The sequence below is a fragment of the Schistocerca cancellata genome, chromosome 3, assembly GCF_023864275.1.
Source record: "Schistocerca cancellata isolate TAMUIC-IGC-003103 chromosome 3, iqSchCanc2.1, whole genome shotgun sequence".
In the NCBI taxonomy this organism is placed as follows: Eukaryota; Metazoa; Arthropoda; class Insecta; order Orthoptera; family Acrididae; genus Schistocerca; species Schistocerca cancellata.
This window is the reverse complement of record NC_064628.1, coordinates 644,352,722-644,374,408: the sequence shown is the minus strand read 5'-3', so window position 1 is coordinate 644,374,408 and position 21,687 is coordinate 644,352,722. Positions and strand designations below refer to the sequence as shown.

The following is a 21,687-nucleotide window of genomic DNA, read 5'->3' as shown; positions in this document are numbered from 1 at the left end:
GCGTAGTTTTATTATAGCATTTTATAAGTTATGTTCTGCGATCCTCTGAACAGGGTTTCTTATGAATTGTAATTCTAATTTACAGCATCCTTGAATCTTCTATTTGCATATTTTTAATGTCCTTTCCAGTGGTTGGTGGAAGCCTCTTTTGGATTATGCACTTCATATTTTGTATCAATGAACTGACAATAGATCACTTATTCAAGTGTTACTAACAACCTAATTTTTAAGTCCTTGCTATTGATATACATCGTTTCCCTTTCTACAGCATTTTCTGTGGCATATAGTATTGTGATCTACTTAAAATATTTTTCTTTCAATTCAGAGAATCAAACACATTGTCCAAGTTACAAAATATCATTAGCCCAGAAAATGTATACTAGTGGATAAAATACATTCACTCAGTATCTCTTAATATCATCATTAGTGCAAGAAATCCTCACAAATTCAAGCTGTATTTAACATATATATTAACAAATTACTGCCAAATGTGAAATTCAACAGAAGTATTTTCACCTCCTTTTATGAAGAGAGACATAGCTTCAGTACATTCAAACAGTTTTGAATATTTACAATATTAAAACAACTACATTCATAAGTTTCTCTTTAATTCACTTTGTTTAATTTTGTTTATAATCACTAGTTTTTTAAGTATAAGGACTATGTGATGGAGATTACTTCTATTGATATAGTGAATGTCACATACATCATCCTTTAGTAACCAGTAGAGGCCAGTCTTGGAAACCTGTGACCTTTTTCGTTCTACTCACTTGGAAAAAATCTTGCTATTGCTGAATTATTCCAGGTTACAAAGCTGTGCAAGGTCTATTCAGTAAGTATTTGTTGTACAAATGAGATGAGTTTAAAGGATTTGTTTCTCTTTAGCATAGTCCTTTTCAGGGATACACATTTTTTACAATGTGCCAGACATTTTTAATCCCTCCAAATAATAGAAATCTATAATCTCTTTAAAATATGCGCATGTCCCAATGATGACTTTTTTGTTTGAGCAGAATTGTAACCTGTAAACAATTTATTCACTTCTAGGTTCAAGAAGGTATTAATTTGAGTCAATGCAGAGTGTATGGCAGTGTCTCACACTGATGGAGCGTTCTCGGTGATCCTCGTGAAAAACATGTGTTTGGCCACATTTAAATTCGTTGAACCAACAGGTAACTCTTACCACAAATCGTCATTAAAAACACCCAATTTTTATGTTCGCCACTTCACTTGTTTTCCTATCAAAAGGTAAAAAACGATTCACTGAAAGATACTACACTTTGATTAGTGGAAATTATATAGTACAAGTATCGAAAATAGCTGTTCTTTTGGCTTTGTCTATCAGATGGTGACATACAATGGTAACAACCCTTCCAAAAATTGCGACCTCCTCATATGCTAATGCTTTCCTGTTCTTCAGTTGTTTCTCAAACCCACTGTTTCTTTTGAGTCCAACCCCACTAAAAACCTGTTTTCCTTGTGCCCTTTCTAGCTTCTAAAAAATGATACTCTGACAGATGTAACCCCTTCTATATTACTCTAATGACAGTCCCAAACTCCCTCCTCCCCCGCTCTTTAATTGTTGACAATGAGCTCCGATAGTTTTCCCCTCTCTCTCCTTTGGTAGAGAAGGTTGTGCTTACTATAATCCTTTTTATTGTTAAAATCAGCAGGAGTCACATAAATGTGTTATCTCCCATACAACATCAGCAGTTGTTTCTACTTGAAATAAGACTCCTTACTGAGTTCATTATCCATCTGCATAGCTGATGTGCCAGCACCTCAAGCTGCCACGTGGAGGATGCAGGTTCAGTTTCTGTTACAGTCTGGGGTATTTCGTTGGTGGGAGGACTGGAGTCGGGTACACTCAGACTCGTGAGTCCAGCTGAGGTTCTGCTTGAATAAAAATTAGTTGCTTCAATATCTGGAACACTGAGAACGACTGGGAGAGAGGTGTGTTGATCCCATTCTCCTCCATACTGCATCCAAATTACGCAAATTGGCAAAGGACAATATGGCGACAATTCGGCACATCGTGATCTTCTTGACCTGACCTCTTAACTAGCATTTTTTTCACGCAAGTGATACTCGATAATGTCGAGTCTGTATAGAAAGAAACTAAAGATTCGATGATGTTGCCATGTTTACAGAAACATTTTCTTTAGTGTATTTAAATTTTCTGGTAATGGTGTTCCCTGACTCATACACCTTACCAAATGTGTCTTTTTTGTGATTTTCCACTTTATATTCATCAAAATGAATTAACGAGACAGTTTTAACGGACGTATAGTTCGTACTCTATAATAAAAATAATTAGAATAGTTTAGTTTGTAGTTATTGGGTTTTGTCACTGTCTAGGCTACAACTGGGTATGCTTGTAGGATATAACTGCTTCCCTCCATCGATAACTAATGTTCTTACTTTCGCCCTTCATACTTTTATAATAATCAAACAATGGATTTAGCCCTATTTATTAATTTTTCTTTTGGCACGAAATGTAAATAAGGAGGTTAACATGTGGACTTGGGGCTTTGGCGAAGTTAAAGGTTGAATAGATTTCTGTATTAGTATTTAATTATTAATACGTTATTCAACTGAGGCTCTTTCCGTTAATAATAACAATTCTATGTCATCTCTCTGTTACCAGGACGGAGGATGCAAACTAGTACCGGTATTCGACTTTCACAAAGACAAAACTAGTAGTGTTACTGGAATAGTACGAGACCAATACATATTTGGTAGAGCGCAGTATAAAATTCCTCAGATTGAGGGATCAAAACAGTTTGTCTTTTACTACCACGATAAAACAAATTTTCATATTACTTAATGCTGGATCTTTTTCTCTTGTCCCTACAATTTTATATGCTCCGCCACGTTTTGTGTTGTTGTATAAAGATCTTTGGCAGTGCTGTGTTCCGTATAGTCATTGGTTGGTTCCCTTCTAACCGCTCGTAAAAAGTTGACTTAACGTTGCCAATATACTAAAGAATCTGGGATATTGTTATTCTTGTCATTTTTTGTAATAGTGTGACTTGTCAAAATTGTCAGTGTATAATACCGTCCGCAAAACTTTTCGCTTGTTTTCATACAGACGGAATGGAGATTACTTGTACGTACTGAAACACGTTTCAAATAATTCGGTTTTTGCACATGTGCAGACTGCGAACCTAACTTCCTGTTAGAACACGCACGTTTCCAAGGAAAACGACCGCGAGTGTAATTTCACGTCTCAAGTTTGCTTTGTGTAGTGCTGTGTGTGGTGTGTAAACACAAAACCATACGATGGCAGATGTTGCAACCAAGAAGGTGAGGGCTAAATACGATTAGTTCGATGAATGATCTACCTTAAATAATTAATAATCATTTTAATGTATTAATTTTGCTGTTTATATTTGTCGCGTTTTACGTGCTGTTGTTCTGTTCAACACAGTAATATTGAGTTTACTTTAAAGGCTTGAAATCAAGCCTGGTATGATTTACACAACAAATTTTAGTCACGTTCCTACTCATCGTTGGGGAATGAGTTAAGGATACGGAACGACGTCCTTTGAGAAAACAACATTTGTGGAAATGTAATTGTGTGTTTTTATTGTTTCAGGTTCAAGAGTACAAAGATTCCCTGAAGTCAAAGGTAAATGTCAACACCGTGGCTATAACTCATACCAAAAATAACTTGAGTACATAATGACAATTAGGTATTGTTATATTATTTCTCTGTGTAATTTATAGCGGCACAAAATTCTTCGAAAGTTCTGTTGTCCAGTCAGGTAAATTCCGTTATTAAACTCGGTCAAGTAATTTGTTTTCGAGAAGCGCTCATCCGGCAGGTGACGGTGAGCTTTACATTGGTGTCTTAAGTGCAAACATTTGACTTCTCCGTTTTTTGTACTCTTCTGTGTGTGGTTGGTATTTCAAAGCTGTGTATTGAAAACTCCCAATGCACTTTGGAAACTGCACCAGAGTTGTTTCCATTGATGACATTTCAGAAGTTTTGTCTGTTGGTTTACTTGAGTTTGCGTCATTTTCTTCCATTAAGGTTTTTTCAATCAATGAATTATTGCTTGTATGGAATAAGATTTCCATTTACTAGTAATAACAAGAAAGAGTAAAATATGAACCTATGCGATGTTGTTGTTTAACCTGATCCATAATAACACATTGAAAGTTTGTAGCAATGATAGATTTTTGTTGCCATTAAATTAGATACAGCAGCAGTAACATTAGGTGTAAGTTATTTAGTGGAAGCTGTGAGTTAATTGTTCACACAGTACAAATATTTGGCAGCATATGATGAGGTTTGGATCTGGTAATTAGTGTAGTTAGTGCAACAGTGTACGCACACATTGCAGCAGTTTGTCCTGCACTGATTACATCAAAATTTTTTCCCTGTTACATGGGCAGTTGTGTTCCGTTTGTACGAACATAATAACCATTCTTTTGTCCAATCACTGCTATTATCAGCTACTCTTTTATGTAAATTAAATGTGGTTCACAACAGAAACAAATTGCAACAGCCATAAGTGTCATCTCTGAATGACTTCGCAAACTGGCACCTGAAGTAACACACACAAGAGCAGAAGGTATGACAACGCTCATTCTTTGGTTGTTGACGTGCTACCTGCCCTTATAAATGACTAACAGTCAGTCAGTTTGTTATTCAGCTCCAGCTGTAGGGTGGCAACCTGTCAGTTTCATGTAGGGTGGCAACCTGTCAGTTTCATTTAGTCGTCTGGAGTTTGCTTCTGGGTGTTCGGTGAGAACCATGAATAATAGTATGTTGTTGTTATTGTTATTATTATTATATGTTTGGGGGGGGGGGATGTTGATGGTTGAGGGTGGGTAGATCTATGGAGTTATTAACAAGGCAGATATACCTGTCTTCTGAAACAACCAATGATTGACACCAATAACAACACAACATAGCAAAATAAAATATGACAAATTAAATGGCCTCTTCCAGAATAAGAGGTTTTTGGCACAGGAGTGTACTTGTTAGTAATGCCTTCAAACCTCTTAAAAGCTTGAAAGTACATGATCACAATGGGCAAGTAGGGATTGTAATCATGGGTGTAAATGTAACTGTCGGACACACTGTGTGTTCACTATCTACAATACTTTGTTGGTCTGGTAAACAATGTGATCAAAGCCACCACCTACAAGATACAAAGTGCCAGTCAAATTGTGACCACAGCCTATGTTTGACATCAGTGTATAATAACCATTCACAGATAGCAGCACTGCAGTGGAGGGTATATATAAAGCATGTCTGTGGATGCGGACAACAGTGCAATCGTTGTTGTAATGCAGAAACGGAGTAGTTTATCTGATTTCAAAAAGGTTGTGATCGTTGGCTTTTTTGGCCCAAGGATGAGGGCATTTCCAAAACAGCTAAGTTTGTAAACTGTTTGTCTACCATCATGGCTAAAGCACACCGTTTATGGCAGTGATGCTACCCAAAATTGGCTCAGAGGCAGCTGTGGTGCGCCACACGCCATACATGACAGAGGTGAACAACGCCTGTGGAGATGTATATGGGTGAATTAATGTGAAACTGTTGAAAACTGACTACTGCAATGCACCAGGGGGCCACCAGTGATGTCTCCTCAACCACCATCCAGTGTATGTTGCTTAAGGGCCTCTGCATCAGACACCTGGTTCATGCATCCATGCAGACTGCTGTCGATTGGGGACAAAGGTTTTAATTTGCTCGCCAGTACTGCAACTGGATGTCAACTGAGTGATGGCAGTGGCCTTTCCAGATTAGTCATGTTATATACTCCATCAGACAGATGGCCATTGGCCTGTAAAGATGAAACATCCGTAACACCCTGTGACAATCATTGGAAGGGTTCAAGCCAGAGGAGGAATCATTGGTATGGGGAATGCTTTTGTGGCATTCTGTTGGTGATTTCATTCTGGAAAGCCAATCGATCAACAATTGAGTGTGTATCTATCCATGGGGTCCATGTCCACCCTTACATGCAGATCATTTTGCTCAGCTGGTACCATCTATCAGCAGGGCAGTGCAACATGTCCTGCAGCTTGCAGTTTGTTTACATGGTTCGAAGAACACTAGGATGAGTTTACTGTACTGGCCACCAAACTCTCTGGATTTAAAACCTACCTAGTGCAGCTGGACACAATGTTGGAGTTTGCATTGCTCCAAATCACTGTCTGTGCCTTCCAGAACCTTACTGTTTTATTGCATGTTTTACAGCAGCCCATGCTGCTGAAGGTGATTACTTGGGATTCTGGCAGGTTGACCGATCATATGCTTCAGATTGTTGTACAAATGATTCTGCTTTGTCTGCGATATTTTGATGATCGACTTTGTTGTCCTAAAGTACTACAAACTTTGTGGTCTTAGCTGTGATTGGATCAGTTTCACTGTAGGTTTCTGTTGCAGAATTGCATCTACATACATACTCTACAAGCTATCATACGTCACATAGTGGAGGATATCTTGTAACACTTATCACTTCCTTTCCTGTTTCATTCACAAATGGAATGATGGGCAAATGACTCTGTGTTTCCGTATATAAACTGTTCTGTCAGTTAGCTTCATGTGTGTTGTGATGAAAGTGTCTAGTGTTTATAAGTGTGTCTCCAGTGGTCCAATGGACTACTGATCTGTTGAGTTTAACATATGGACCTTAGGACTGCTGCATGGCATTAATCACCACATTCGCAATCTCCTCTTACGGGCATACATCAGATTCAACAGGGAATGTTTTCATTCATGCGTTCATTCGTTCATTCAGTATATAATGTGCAGCCCAAAAACCTCACCGCCTTCCACTGGTGTGGAGGTTTGTTGGCTTCATCAACTCACTACGAAATTCATTCATTCCAAAATAAACTAGGCCTCGGGCTTTGTGGCTGGGTTGTCTGCCAGCACAGCTAATTTTTTCCAAACACAAAAAAAACAGCACAAAAAGCAGTAAGCAACCATAAAAAACCTGACAATCATATCTCTGAGAGTTATCCAAGTGCTCTGCTTATCGAAAGCACACATGATTAATTCTAATTTTCTGCAGAAAGAAATCGTTAGATTCAGCAATTGTCATTGGCTGCTGTATACTATTGCCCTGTTGGCTTTAACCAGTGTCAACAAGAGCCACTGACACATGAAGTGCACTTTAGCCCCAAACGGCATATCATTTCTGTAGATATGAAGAGGAGAAGATGATAGCCATCGTGAAGAATGTATACAACTGTAACATCATAAAACTAATTATGTCAGTTAAGGAATCACAATATTTTGCTGATCTGTCTAAGAAACAAATCAGATGATTGATCATAATTGCCATGATGGGCATGAACACTATATGTATTAATCATTCCGTTGGATATTCACTGATGTTCCAGAAACGAAGCTTTGAGCAATACCAAATGACTTGAAGATAATGTATTACATGGAAAATGAAGGATATTAATTCATTTTAAAATATGAAGGACCGGGCGTAAAATCCACAGTCTTTGTATGGAGCCTCATGGCTAGTGGATTTCTGAGAGGCATTTACGTATTCAGCAATCATGTATCTGTAACATTAAGGGGGTATCTTTCTTACAGTGGGGTTCTCAGCCAAAACAAATTTTATTATAACTGCACTGGCTGTCATTGGTTGGCCTTTTGAATCTAACCAGTGATAGCCTGTGCAACAGATTATCGTTCACTCAAAATGTTTGAGAAGTACATGGTCCATTTCCTTCATCATCTGTGTCCAATACAAATTCTGCTTTTTCTCTAATGATTTTATCATTGATAGAATGTGAAGCACTATTCTTTCTTTCTTTACAAGGACATTTTATATATATATTGTATATGTTAAGAATCCTTACATCTTTGGGATGCATCCGAAGTTGCTTCCACGTTGGATGCTTTTTTCCTTTAAGAACAGCGTGTCGTGTTCTGTCTGCTGGGAAGTTATTAATCCAATCATGAAGTTGGTCTAACATTTTTGAAACTCACATTTAGTTCACAGTGTGACCATTAGAACCATTTTGAATGCCAATCAGAAGTCAAGGAACACTGCATAAATCTTGGGACTGGTATCTGCTTTCTTTTGGATCTCATGGATAAGCACTATGACCAGAGTTTCACAAGATGGCTGTTTGTGGTATGTATATTGATTCGTGCAGGCAATTCTTTCAGTGTCCAAGTAGATCATAGTTTGCATACATAAAATGTTTCATTACTTTACAGCAGTTTGATGTCAGCATTATAGAACTACAGCTACATACATCTTGCAGCCCTTGTCCTTATTGGAAGCAGGAATGACCCAACCCTTTTTGTAATAAAATCATCAGCCTATAATAAAAGAATAAGAGAAATAATCTATAAAAAATCACCTTAGTACCCTGTCAGGTCCACTCAGATTTGAGTGATATTAGCTAGTTTTCTATTCCATAACCACTTATCTCAATATGTCATTTTGGCTGTTGCATGAGAGTTCAAAGGAGGAACTGCAGTAGTCTTCACCAGTGAAACACTTTCAGTAGACTTAACGAAATATTTTGCTTTCTGTGGCATCCTCTGTTTTGGGGCTGGTTTTAATGACATTCGTACCAGGTTGGCAATGGCTACATTAGGCATGGGAAATTCGCTTAAGTATCTGCTGCTTGCTGTCTGTGTAGGAAAATATTATGTCCCAGCTACGGCAGTTCCAAGTGCCAAGCTAAATGCATGTGAAACCTGTGCCCAAATTAAAAACTTGTGCAGATAATGTTCTGCTATGATAATCCACCCCTATAGTTCTGGAAATGATACTGCACATGTGTGGAGAACAGATGTGCAAATTTCACTTTCTCCCTTGTAGATACATGAGGTCACTGACAAAGAAGTTCTATCAAATTTTTGTGTTGTGAGTTGACAGTAGCGGCATTTTACTGTGGTGAGGTGGTACATAATGAATTAGGTTGCTCTCCAGTATTTGACAGCAGCCAATGTGTTCTGCACTATAGAAATATTGTAGTGAATATCTTGGATATGGAAGAAAAATTTCACTATTTTCAACATGGCTGTCAGCAGCAACTGTAAATAAATTTTCATTATATAGAATTTACAGCCAACCGGTTACTTAGGTTTAATGTAAAAATCTTAACCAGGTTTCTATAGCACTAAGGTACTTCCTTCAGAAGGAAGCCACATAATTTACATGACATTAACATGGTGGATATACATGATGACCCAAAGAGCTTGAGTCAAACAGCAAAAAATATAAAATAAAATCTTCCATGGGAACAGAGAAAAAATCAATAACATGCCAAACCAATGCTTTTCTTGTCATGGAATAGATTTTCATCATTTGCCTGTGAGCAATCTTGTGTTAAGTGTAACCTAGTGGCACTGGGTGTGGACCTAATGCCACCCACAACCATAGTCTGTAGCCCATTGCCACCACTGTTATTGAATAGGTCCAAAATTAGTGAATATTTACTGAAGTGCAGGAGAGTTAGCAGTCTTGGCAGTATTTTTTATACGTAAATTCTATGAAATTTTGAATTAATGCTGCAAATATATATCATCTTCCAGATTTGGTGGTAAGCAGCTGCTGTGTGGTTTTCCCTTCATGTCTTCTCAAGATACAGTTACTGAATGAATTTGCAAACTAAAGAGCTAGGTGATATTCAGGACACCGGAGCAGACTTAAGTGACATTCATACTCCCTAAGCACCATTCAGCTACACAAATATGCGGCACACAGACATATCCACAACACCCAAGAAACCTTTCCCGTGCTAATAAAACTGGGAAAGGAGATGTCAATGTCTTGGATACCAGGATCTGTGGGAATTGTAGCAGATGTGGGAGCTAAGGAGATATGTACTAGAAATCCTGTGGTACAGTTCTTCCTACTTCCAACAGCTCCTTATGTATTTGAAGAATATTTTATTTTGAATGACAGCATTTACATTTGTCTGCATATTTCTGTGTATGAAATTAACCTAGATTAGCTCTCTTAGTATCTTACAGGTGGATGTTCCATGCCGCAAGAGACTTGGCTGTCCTCAGCAGTTCATTTTTTCCCAGTAATCATCAGAGAAACATCATTCTAAGGATACACTTTATCTCCTCTGTTACATTAGAAAATTCATACTATAAACGTACTTGCCGTGTGAAAGTTTTTAGGCTTCCACAGTCATTATCAATTTGAATTAAGTCTTTTTGGATATTAGGCAGTGTCTTTACAAAAAACTAAAACTATTAAATTACTGGGGCCTCTGCAACAGCTGTCTTCAGTGTGACTAAGTATTACACAATATAAATAAGGAGAACCTGATGGTGGCAATTATATCCTTCAGACAGGTGACTTACTAGGTGTTGTCCAGGAAGACAATAAATAGAATAAAACAGGTGTTGACTCATTTTATAAGCATACACAAGATTGAGAAACAGAGGCAGTTGATACTATTGGTTGGGAGTGGGGACATGAATGGAGTTGAGGTAGGCATATCTTGGGCCCCATACAAACCAGGAAGAAACTACTGCCAGTAAAGTAGAACGAATGATTTGATTTGTTTGTATGGTAGTTTATATTTTGCTCTCCATAGAGGGCAAGGATGCTAAAACTAGCATCATGTGCCTCAGCCTTGAAGAAATTGCTTGCAAGGTCATTGCTGCAATACAAGTAGAGCCAGTATTGCTGTGCCTTTCATTTGAGCATGCTGAGAGAAAATATGCCACTAAGTTCTCAGTGTGGTATATAGGCAGTGGTTTGTACGTGTATAGCTTCTATCTGTTAGACATTACTTGCATATGTATCCACAATTCGTTTATCTTCATTTGTGGGTATTAAAATTTTGTTGGCCACATTAATTCATTGGCTACAGTGGAGCTCAGACAATACTGTTGCAACTGGTCTGAATTTTCGTCTGATGAAGTCTGATTTTGTAATTTACTTTCCATTGGATGAGAATATAGGGGCCAGTCATGACTACAGTTTGAACAAAACAGTTGTCATAATCTTGATATGTTCCCTAACTTTTTGTAGTGACACCAGAAAACAGTTTTATGAAATTTTGTGTGGGGTGTTATTGCTGTATTGGGAAGTCAAATGCAGTCATGTTAAAAGTTGTAAACAAATCTGTGATACTGTTAAATGTTACACAATAGTTTAGCAACAACAGTTAATTCAACATAATGTTAAATGATGATTGTGTTCTACAGTTCTGAATGTAATTGATGTTTCATAGTAGTCATGTAAATATATTTAAGTGAAATGTTGATAGATTCACTGATGTGATACACAACACTATTTATGGTATGTGAGACAAACAAACAGGAGTTTAACCATGAAGCAAAGTTTCCTGCAGGTGAAATGTCTTAGATTAGCCTTCGTATCACTTTCTAGCAGCTTTTGACTATTGCACAAAAGATTGGTCACTGCAAACAAGATAGGAGTGACTCAAATGTAAAGCATGTGCTGGTGTGATGAAAACAAGACACATGTGTGTCTGTACAGAAAACAGGCAAACAGCCATGTTGCCATCATGAGCCCATGAAGATTTCAGCAAGCATCTATCACCTCTGGGATATTGGGCATTCAAGCCTTTGTAGTGGTGCTCCACTCCAAATGAGTGATAAATGACACAGAGCAACAATAATTACTAATTGAATATAATGCAAATCGACAAAAATTGTAACATTGACACTCTTTCAAAATTAACCAGAGATTGTTATTAGGGATATGTGCATTGGTGCAGGCTTTTATGCACAAAGTAATTATTACTATAGATATCAGTTTAAATTTGCATCCAGGCTGACGGCTATGTAGAGGGATGACAGTAATATTAATTATGCGATCTTCTTTGAAAGCACTTTCTTGGAATTATGAGATCAGCTCTTGTACTGAATATCAGCCCATCTTACATATGGGAATGGGTTATAATACACCTCACCATTTAATCAGGCTTCTGTGATCCCTCTGAGACAACCTGAGTAGCCTTTTTAGATTGTTTGCAGATGCTGCCGTCTTTTTACCATTTAGTAAAGTCATCAAAAGATCAAAACAAATTGCATTGTGGTTTAGACGAGAAATTTGCATAATCCGAAAAGTGGCAATTGAACATTTAAACAAAACAAAGTGTGTTAGGTCTTCGTCAAAAGTAGTAAGACAATTGTTAAATTTTGGGTATATGATAAATAACACAAATTTAAAAGTTGTTGATACAGCTGAAAATCTAGAAATTACAGTTTCTGATAACTTAAATTGGATACATTACGTAGAAAATGTGTGGAAGGCAAACCAAAAACTGTTTTATTAGCAGAACGCTTGAAGATGCAACAAATCTTAAATGAGACTGCTAACACTTAATTTTCCATCCTCCTATGAACTGTTGGTGCATGGTGTGGGATCCATACTAGAAAAGATTGATGAGAGGACACAATAAAGTTCAAAAGAGGACATCTCACTTTGTATTATTGTGAAATAGGGGAGAAAGTGAAACACATGATTAGTGAGCTTGGGGTGGCAATCATTAAAATGTACATTTTATGTCACGGCAAAATTTTTCACAAAATAATTTGTTGACTCCCACCTACATAGGCAGGATTGACCATTATAATAAAATAAATCAGAGCTCACTCTTTAAGATTTAGGTGTTTGTTTTTCCTGTGTGAAGTTAGAGTGGAACAGTCGAGATGTAGTCTGAAAGTGGTTCATTGAACCCTCTGCCAAGCACATAGGTGAGAACTGCAGAGTAATGACGTAGACGTGTATGTAAATATTGTTGATGTAATGTTTCTCTGTAACCTTATGAAATATATATATATATATATGAATATAATAGAGGGAAACATTCCACGTGGGAAAAATTTGTCTAAAAACAAAGATGATGTGACTTACCAAACGAAAGTGCTGCCAGGTCGACATACACACAAAATTCAAGCTTTCGCAACCAACCGTTGCTTCGTCAGGAATGAGGAAAGGAGGGGGAAAGACGAAAGGATGTGGGTTTTAAGGGAAAGGATATGGAGTCATTCCAATCCCGGGAGTGGAAAGACTTACCTTAGGGGGGAAAAAATGACAGGTATACACTCACTCGCGCGCGCGCGCGCGCACACACACACACACACACACACACACACACACACACACACACACACACACATATCCATCCCCACATACACAGACACAAGCAGACATTTGTAAAGGCAAAGAGTTTGGGCAGAGATGTCAGTCGAGGCAGAAGTACAGAGGCAAAGATGTTGTTGAAAGACTGGTGAGGTATGAACGGCGGCAAATTGAAATTAGAAATTAGCGGAGATAGAGGCCTGGCGGATTAATTTCTAATTTCAATTTGCCGCCGCTCATACCTCACCTGTCTTTCAACATCATCTTTGCCTCTGTACTTCTGCCTCGACTGACATCGCTGCCCAAACTCTTTGCCTTTACAAATGTCTGCTTCTGTCTGTGTATGTGTGGATGGATATGTGTGTGTGTGTGTGTGTGTGTGTGCGAGTGTATAGCTGTCGTTTTTTCCCCCTAAGGTAAGTCTTTCCGCTCCCGGGATTGGAATGACTCCTTACCCTCTCCCTTAAAACCCAAATCCTTTCGTCTTTCCCTCTCCTTCCCTCTTTCCTGACGAGGCAACCGTTGGTTGCGAAAGCTAGAATTTTGTGTGTATGTTTGTGTGTCTATCGACGTGCCAGCGCTTTCGTTTGGTAAGTCACATCATCTTTCTTTTTAGATATTTTTTTCCCCACGTGGAATGTTTCCCTATATATATATATATATATATATATATATATATATACCTAAAAACAAAGATGATGTGACTTACCAAATGAAAGTGCTGGCAGGTCGACAGACACACAAACGAACACAAACATACACACAAAATTCAAGCTTTCGCAACAAATTGTTGCCTCATCAGGAAAGAGGGAAGGAGAGGGAAAGACGAAAGGATGTGGGTTTTAAGGGAGAGGGTAAGGAGTCATTCCAGTCCCGGGAGCGGAAAGACTTACCTTAGGGGGAAAAAAGGACGGGTATACACTCGCACACACACACATATCCATCCACACATATACAGACACAAGCAGACATATTTAAAGACAAAATATATATATAGCGCTGGCACGTCGATAGACACACAAACATACACACAAAATTCTAGCTTTCGCAACCAACGGTTGCCTCGTCAGGAAAGAGGGAAGGAGAGGGAAAGATGAAAGGATGTGGGTTTTAAGGGAGAGGGTAAGGAGTCATTCGAATCCCAGGAGTGGAAAGACTTACCTTAGGGTGCGCACACACACACACACACACACACACACACACACACACACACACACACACACAAATGCTGTCAAGCAGAAAAAGTGATTACCATTAGAGATTCCAATTCTACTAAATCAGAGTAGCGAAGTATAATTCTGCGAAATGAAGTGTGATCCATTTAATTAATACTGGTGCAGTAGTGAAAAAGCTTTCAGTCGGACTTCTTACAGTATGAAGTTTCCTTATTGTGCATTTTGTAGTCATACCTCATATGCATTTTACGCATAAAAGTTGAATCAACCTTTCTTTTGGTATGCAGGTTGACCAGTATAGGTTACTCCCAAGTACCATTTTCAAAAATCTCTCAATCCTTCCTAGAACTTAACATGACACTCTTAGCAAAATAAAATGTTTTAAATTATTCAGTATACATGTTGATGTTTGCACAGAAATTTTCCGTGTCTTTCAGTATTTCCCAGAAGCATTAGTTATGGATCACATCATACAAACCATTAATTTAAAAGTTGTTGTTTTGAGAAGTGGCCAGAATATTATAAAATTTGTTAGTCTGCATAATTTGTGATGCATTGGATTTGACTTTGTCATTTACTTGACTTGATTTTTGTAATACTCCAGTTTTCTGTTGCAGGCTGAAGAACTGATATTGAAGGGTTTTCCACAGAAGATTGTTGAACTTAATGAACTCTTGGAGACACCTCCATTCGCCCGTGAACTGAACACTGTTCATCAGTCTTTGAATATACCAGTCCCAGATCCAATTGTTCTGAACAGGTATATCTTTTTTCTGTACAATAAGTCTTTCTGTTATTGAAAAACCATCTTACTAGGAAAATCCAACATGCTTTGGCATTGGCGTGATATGGGTGTGAACTGCATTATGAATGACAAGGCACACATCTTCTGTCTTACTGTTAGCTCGTATAAAATGGTAAGTAATCTACGAATATTTCAGAAGTGTAGTCACAAATCTATTTACAATGAGTCATTCTTACAACTCGTGGCAAATATCAATGCTGATATATTGTATTGTTGGTTCAGAATAACAAAGTGATAGAGAGCTATTTGTTTATAATACAGTGATCATGGAAACAGCTTATTGGAGAATGAATGTAGTCTCACCTCCTGAATGTAGTCATGCCTATTGTATTATTTACGATTCTCATATTGCCCTGTTGCTTTGTGCTGGTTGACAAAGTTAGTTGTAGAAAATGCTTGTAGTTGGTGATGTAAGTTGTGATATGTTTTGTTGTTTGCTTTGTTTCTCTGTGTGCTGAGTTTATTTTACATGACAGAATGTCAGAAACCAGTTGGAAAAAGTGTGCAGAAAAGTGATTTGGCTATGACCAGGACTACATGGTAATGAGGAGCATGTGAATGTGCATGGTACAGGAAGTGTAGCTATTGCTCCTACAGCTAGATTTTGCGTATAGGCAAATGTGTTGGACTGATAACATTCCCTCTTTCCACCAAGCCTTACAGAATATTTCGTTATTTTGTGTGAAGTATGTAGATTGTAAGATTTACTCCTTTCATTGAATTCATAAAGACTTGCTTTATTCTGGGGGTAGCCAGGGTGAATATCAAACCCATGAGAATATCGTGTAGGAGACTTGTATCTCCCTTACGCACCCCCTCTAAGACCATCACTCATGTAGGTATTCACAGTGCCAGTGAGTAGTGTGCCTTGAAACATCCCAGTGATAATGCTGTAGATATAAACTGAGACTTACCATGCCATAACTAGGAAGAACATAAGAATTACATAAAGGAGATCAATATAGAAATTCTACTTGCAGACAAGAGCAGTGATACTGCTCTTTGTTTTATGAAATCTTATTTTGGCAATAATATTAATTTATACTTTGCATCTCCTGAAGAATTCTATTAATACAATCTGTGGAATACATTCACTACTGTTCTTCTCACACAATAGTGTTTATGAATAGTCACCAGTTAGACACTGTATCTTACCAGTTACAGAAAGAAGGTTTCTTCTTTGACAAGTTGTTGGCAGCCCAAGTGGCCCAGCATACTACCTGTTGAGCCCAAGTGGCCCAGCACACTACCTGTTGAAACAACTGGTTTCTTAAGAGTCTATTGATAAACAGATGTTCAACACCCCAAGTTCCTCAATGAGATACGACACAAATGATTTTTTTTTGTCTAGTTTACCAAACATATGTATCTCTCTGCTTGTTTCAGTTCTCCTTTTTACGTTTGTAATCATTGTCGCCACAACTGCTTTATGGTCATTGATACCAGTTTTGGTGTGGACATTCTCAAAGAGGTCAGGTCTACTTGTTGCCATTGGATTCAATATATTTCCGTCATGAGTGGGGTTTCTATCTGTCTGTTCTAGTTAGTTTTCAGAAAAGGCATTTAGTAAAGTTTCACCAAATGTCTTATCACACCCACCATTAACAAAACCATAATTTTTCCCAATTAATTGTTGGATGATTAAAGTCTCCACCAGTGATTACATTGTACTGGGGGAACTTATGTACAAGTGAAGTGAGATTTTCCCTGAAGTTTTCAGTTACGTCAGGAGGCAACTGGATCCTTCTATTATCATTTTATGTCCACCTCGAATATTAAGTCTGGCCCAAGCAATCGCACTTGCAGCTTCAATTTCTGTCTCAGTGGATTTGAATTTTTTGTCTATTGTGACAAATGCACCACCCCCATGTTCCATTTGCCTGTCCTTTCAATATACAAATAAAATTTCCCCAGAAATCTCAGTGCTGTCAATTGCAGGTTCCAACCAGCTTTCTGTACCTAATATTATGTGAGCTTCACTGCTTTTCATGAGTGCTTCAAACCCTGGCACTTTGTTGCAAATGCGTATGCAGGTTACCATTATGATTTTAATATTCTCATCTTTGGGAGGCATTTCTTTCGATATTACACTGATACTTGCGGGTTTGCTACACGTATCGTTACCTGGATTGGGTCGAGAGTCGCCTAAACTAAAAAGTCCTTGTGGACACCCCACACACAGTCAGCTGTGTTTGTGGTAGACTCAGATTTGTAATGCATACTCGACCTCTTGAGAGGGCCCTACAGCTCTCAACCCTACAATGCAAGTCCTGGAAGTTGCAGCCTAGCTTGTCACAGAATCTTCGAAGTCTTTGATTTGTTCCTTCCACTCTACTCAGAAACAAAGGGCTGCGATCAGTTTTGGGACAGTAGCGCAAATTGTGAGCTACTTTGAAACTCCATGCACAAGGCTGGTCTTCTCAACAATTCCTGCCAGTTACTGGAATGACACAAGGATGACCTCAGAGCTTAGATGACAGGTATCATATGTTCCAATGTGTGCCACAATCTGCAGTTGGTTGCACCCTGTTCTCTTATGGCTGCTAGAATAGCCTCTTCAACATGTTGAATGAGACCCCCAGGTGTATACAAGTGAGTTCACCTGGTATCCTTCCGTCCCTTTGCTGCCATTTCCCTAACTGCTGATGGTTAATTGACCCCTACCCTTTTGTGTTTGCCTCCTGCTGACAGTGAACAAAACACGTTTCCCCCAAAAAGGTGAAGGTAGCCCCACTGTCTCAGTTTCTTTCAGTGATAGACAGCACCTCAAACTTATTGGTTAGGGGAGTACAAGACCCTGAAACGTCACTGGTCACCGTCCACTGTGTACAGGGTGTCTAGATCCTCCATTGGCATGCCACTCACAGTCAAGTGGACGGTAATGACAGATCATGTACTGTACTTTCTGCAGAGGAGACAGGATCCACTGGAGAGAATAGTACTTGAGGTACCTCTAATACAGGTATCACAGATACAAGGCTCTTGGGAGTGCTTCCAACCAACTGTTTTGCAGCAGCTACCAATTGTTTGGCAGTAGTCAGGGCAGTTTCTAGTTGCTTACGAACATCAACCAACTCGTCCCGTGTTTGAGAACAGCATTCACAATTGGGGCTACATTTTGGCTGGTGCAATATATTACAATGCAGTGAACAAATGACTTTTATTTAAACCTGCTGATTATCTTCTAATCTTTTGAGCTAAAAAGTTGCTAATTCCCTTACAAGAATTGAAGCAGATACACAAAAAGAGATTTCTGTTACGGCAAACCTGAGGTAAAAGTTACTCCTTTCCCAAAATGTTTTGATGTTGATAATGGTTAAACTTGAAAACTGAGTTAATTTATGATAAATGCAGATAATTTTATAGGGCTATGACTCTCTAGTGGAAAATGCATATAACACAATACTTTAGTTAGAAAATCTGCTGCAGCAAATTAAATAACAAACTCCGATTTGTTGCAAATCTCTGGTAGGTTATGCAAAGGACAATGGTAGATTCCAAAAATTCTCAGAAAAACAATATTATTTGTCCAGAATGAGATTTTCACTCTGCAGCGGAGTGTGCGCTGATATGAAACTTCCTGGCAGATTAAAACTGTGTGCCCGACCGAGACTCGAACTCGGGACCTTTGCCTTTCGCGGGCAAGTGCTCTACCAACTGAGCTACCGAAGCACGACTCACGCCCGGTACTCACAGCTTTACTTCTGCCAGTATCTCGTCTCCTACCTTCCAAACTTTACAGAAGCTCTCCTGCGAACCTTGCAGAACTAGCACTCCTGAAAGAAAGGATATAGCGGAGACATGGCTTAGCCACAGCCTGGGGGATGTTTCCAGAATGAGATTTTCACTCTGCAGCGGAGTGTGCGCTGATATGAAACTTCCTGGCAGATTAAAACTGTGTGCCCGACCGAGACTCGAACTCGGGACCTTTGCCTTTCGCGGGCAAGTGCTCTACCAACTGAGCTACCGAAGCACGACTCACGCCCGGTACTCACAGCTTTACTTCTGCCAGTATCTCGTCTCCTACCTTCCAAACTTTACAGAAGCTCTCCTGCGAACCTTGCAGAACTAACACTCCTGAAAGAAAGGATATAGCGGAGACATGGCTTAGCCACAGCCTGGGGGATGTTTCCAGAATGAGATTTTCACTCCGCTATATCCTTTCTTTCAGGAGTGCTAGTTCTGCAAGGTTCGCAGGAGAGCTTCTGTAAAGTTTGGAAGGTATGAGACGAGATACTGGCAGAAGTAAAGCTGTGAGTACCGGGCGTGAGTCGTGCTTCGGTAGCTCAGTTGGTAGAGCACTTGCCCGCGAAAAGCAAAGGTCCCGAGTTTGAGTCTCGGTCGGGCATACAGTTTTAATCTGCCAGGAAGTTTAATATTATTTGTGTTGATTTACAATGAAATTCAGGGGTGATGTATACTTTGGTTGAATTATGAAACACAAACGCTGATGTGCTATGAATTAAATCACACATAAAACACTCAAACTACTAACTTACGAAAACTTAGTTTTGTAAATGCAAGAAAATTCTAAACTTATTGATTTCTCACATAATTGTACATCGTAATTAGAGAAAGTTTGTTTTGAATGATGATAGATCTACTAAATGATGATAGATCTACTACACCTTAACAATTTTAAAAAGAGTACAATTTAGTTTAAGTATACGATTGATGATGACAATACTTATTTAATGCAGCACTCACAAGTGTTTGAAATTTCACACTGTGTCACAATACAAATGGTTATTACTGTGTCGAAGAACAACACTGCAGCGTAAGTTTATTTCGATCAAAATTGCTAAAATTCGCAGCCCCAACAAAAGCACATCTTCTTCCTGTTGCAGCTAACTCTAGGTAGATATCATAAACTACTCACTTTATATAGAGCAAGAACACTGACAAATGTTTTCTTAACTTTTTTTCCCTTTTTGAAATTTGAAAGTCCTTACTTTTTGTAAAGGTTGGGGACTAGTTATTTCTGGTAGGACTGAATATAAAAATTTGATCATTGCCAATTTTGTGCATTTTTATGATAGCAAAGTACTATAAAAACATTGATATTTGACTGTGAACAAAGATTAACATTTTAAAAAAATGAGGAAATAAGTTATATTATACTACGATTGGTCTTACGGTTGCTGCCTGTTTAAATGGTTTATTCCTTCATAAAATTTAGTTATAACCTATATTTAGTTAACACTATCATCCTGTATTTAGTTAACACTATAACCCTATATTTAGTTATTGTGGTTGATTTTAATAAAAAATATTAAACAATAGGAGCTTTTGCTTTAGTTCTGCATTTAAAAAATTGCCCATTTACATATAGATTTATTCTCAGTTGCGTAGCACATTATTACACATTCAAAACGATAGAAGTAAAATGATGAACATGTGAAATTTCTTTATTGTTGAGAAGTCTGCAGAAGAGTTCAGCCTTAAAGACGAGTGTGTACAGAATTCAGTGGACAGTGTAGCAAGTCAGCCCAGGAGTCAGTGACAAACGAGTCAGTGACAAACCTGTACATGAACTGTGTATCTCTGCTAAATTTGCTGGGTGTGGCATTGCTGTAGTCAGTCTGTTCAGAAACCTCTGTTAGGGTGAATGTACAACCTTCGTTGAGAGTGGAGAATATTTTATGTGCTTTTGTCATGAGTGTAATTTTTAACTAAAATAGTTTTAAAAATTAATAATAAATACATTTGAAATACTAATTGGAATGCAATAAAATTCATGAGCAGTGCTCTATAGGACATATAGTAAGTGAAGTGCATCACAAAACAGTTTATGGTGCAGTTTCAAAAAACTTAAAAGATGTTAATGTCTTTGATTAAGATAGATAAACTTGGTTTAAATTACAAGTAAGTTCTTCTCTATATTTAAGTTGTAAGTATCATGAGAAAAAATATGTTCTGAAGTACAATAACATTTTTGGAAAAAAGATTTCTCTGATCCAGCCAGAGTTTATAAAAAGCCAGTTATTAAAGGTTTGAGGGAAATAAAACTTGAACATTTGTCCTTGTTAGGTGCAAGTAAAACAACTTCCCGAGTGACTTAAGGTGATTCCTGGAAATTCCCTGTGGTGAAATTGTTACTCAAAAATATTTATTGTGAATGCAATGCACAACCAGGAACATGTAATATTGTTCATGACAATTTATATTCCTGATGAGGAAGCTGTTAGCAAATTGGATATTGCTTGTTGTAATTTAGAGGCATCTCCTGCTTCATAAAAAAAAAAAAAAAAAAAAAAAAAAAAAAAAAAAAACTAGTGGAAAAGAAAAGCAACTATTGAAAGGAAGGTACAACAAATTAGAAGAGACTCAGAATTGTGGTTAAGAGGGGAAAAAAAAAATAGTTTAGGAGTTCGTCCTTTCTGATTGTTCAGTTAGACTAACCCAAAATTTTAGTGAAAGAGCAAGGCATTTTACCAGTTCTAGGAAAGAAGAAAGCAGTACTCATAAGTGAAGAAGAAATTGAAAAGATCCTGCAGTTTTTTAAGGTGATGAAAGCAGTAGAATGTGCCTGTGTAGCAAGGGTAGCAAAAGAGTTATTGTAAGTGGAGTTAAACTAACAAAGCAAAAATAGTGCTGTCAAATTTAGATGAACTTTATGTATAATTTCAAA

At 38.0% G+C, this 21,687-nt stretch overlaps 1 protein-coding gene across 1 annotated transcript in view; it reads left to right on the top strand.

Moving 5' to 3' along the window:
* The first annotated feature begins 2,917 nt into the window (after positions 1-2,917).
* Positions 2,918-21,687, top strand: part of LOC126175593 (proteasome activator complex subunit 3) — a 43,387-nt gene continuing 24,617 nt past the window's right edge. Inside the window, exons 1-3 of the mRNA XM_049922457.1 lie at positions 2,918-3,306; positions 3,599-3,631; positions 14,869-15,011. Coding sequence (XP_049778414.1) covers positions 3,283-3,306; positions 3,599-3,631; positions 14,869-15,011 — 200 coding nt within the window. The 5' untranslated portion in view covers positions 2,918-3,282. The remainder of the gene's footprint in view (positions 3,307-3,598; positions 3,632-14,868; positions 15,012-21,687) is intronic.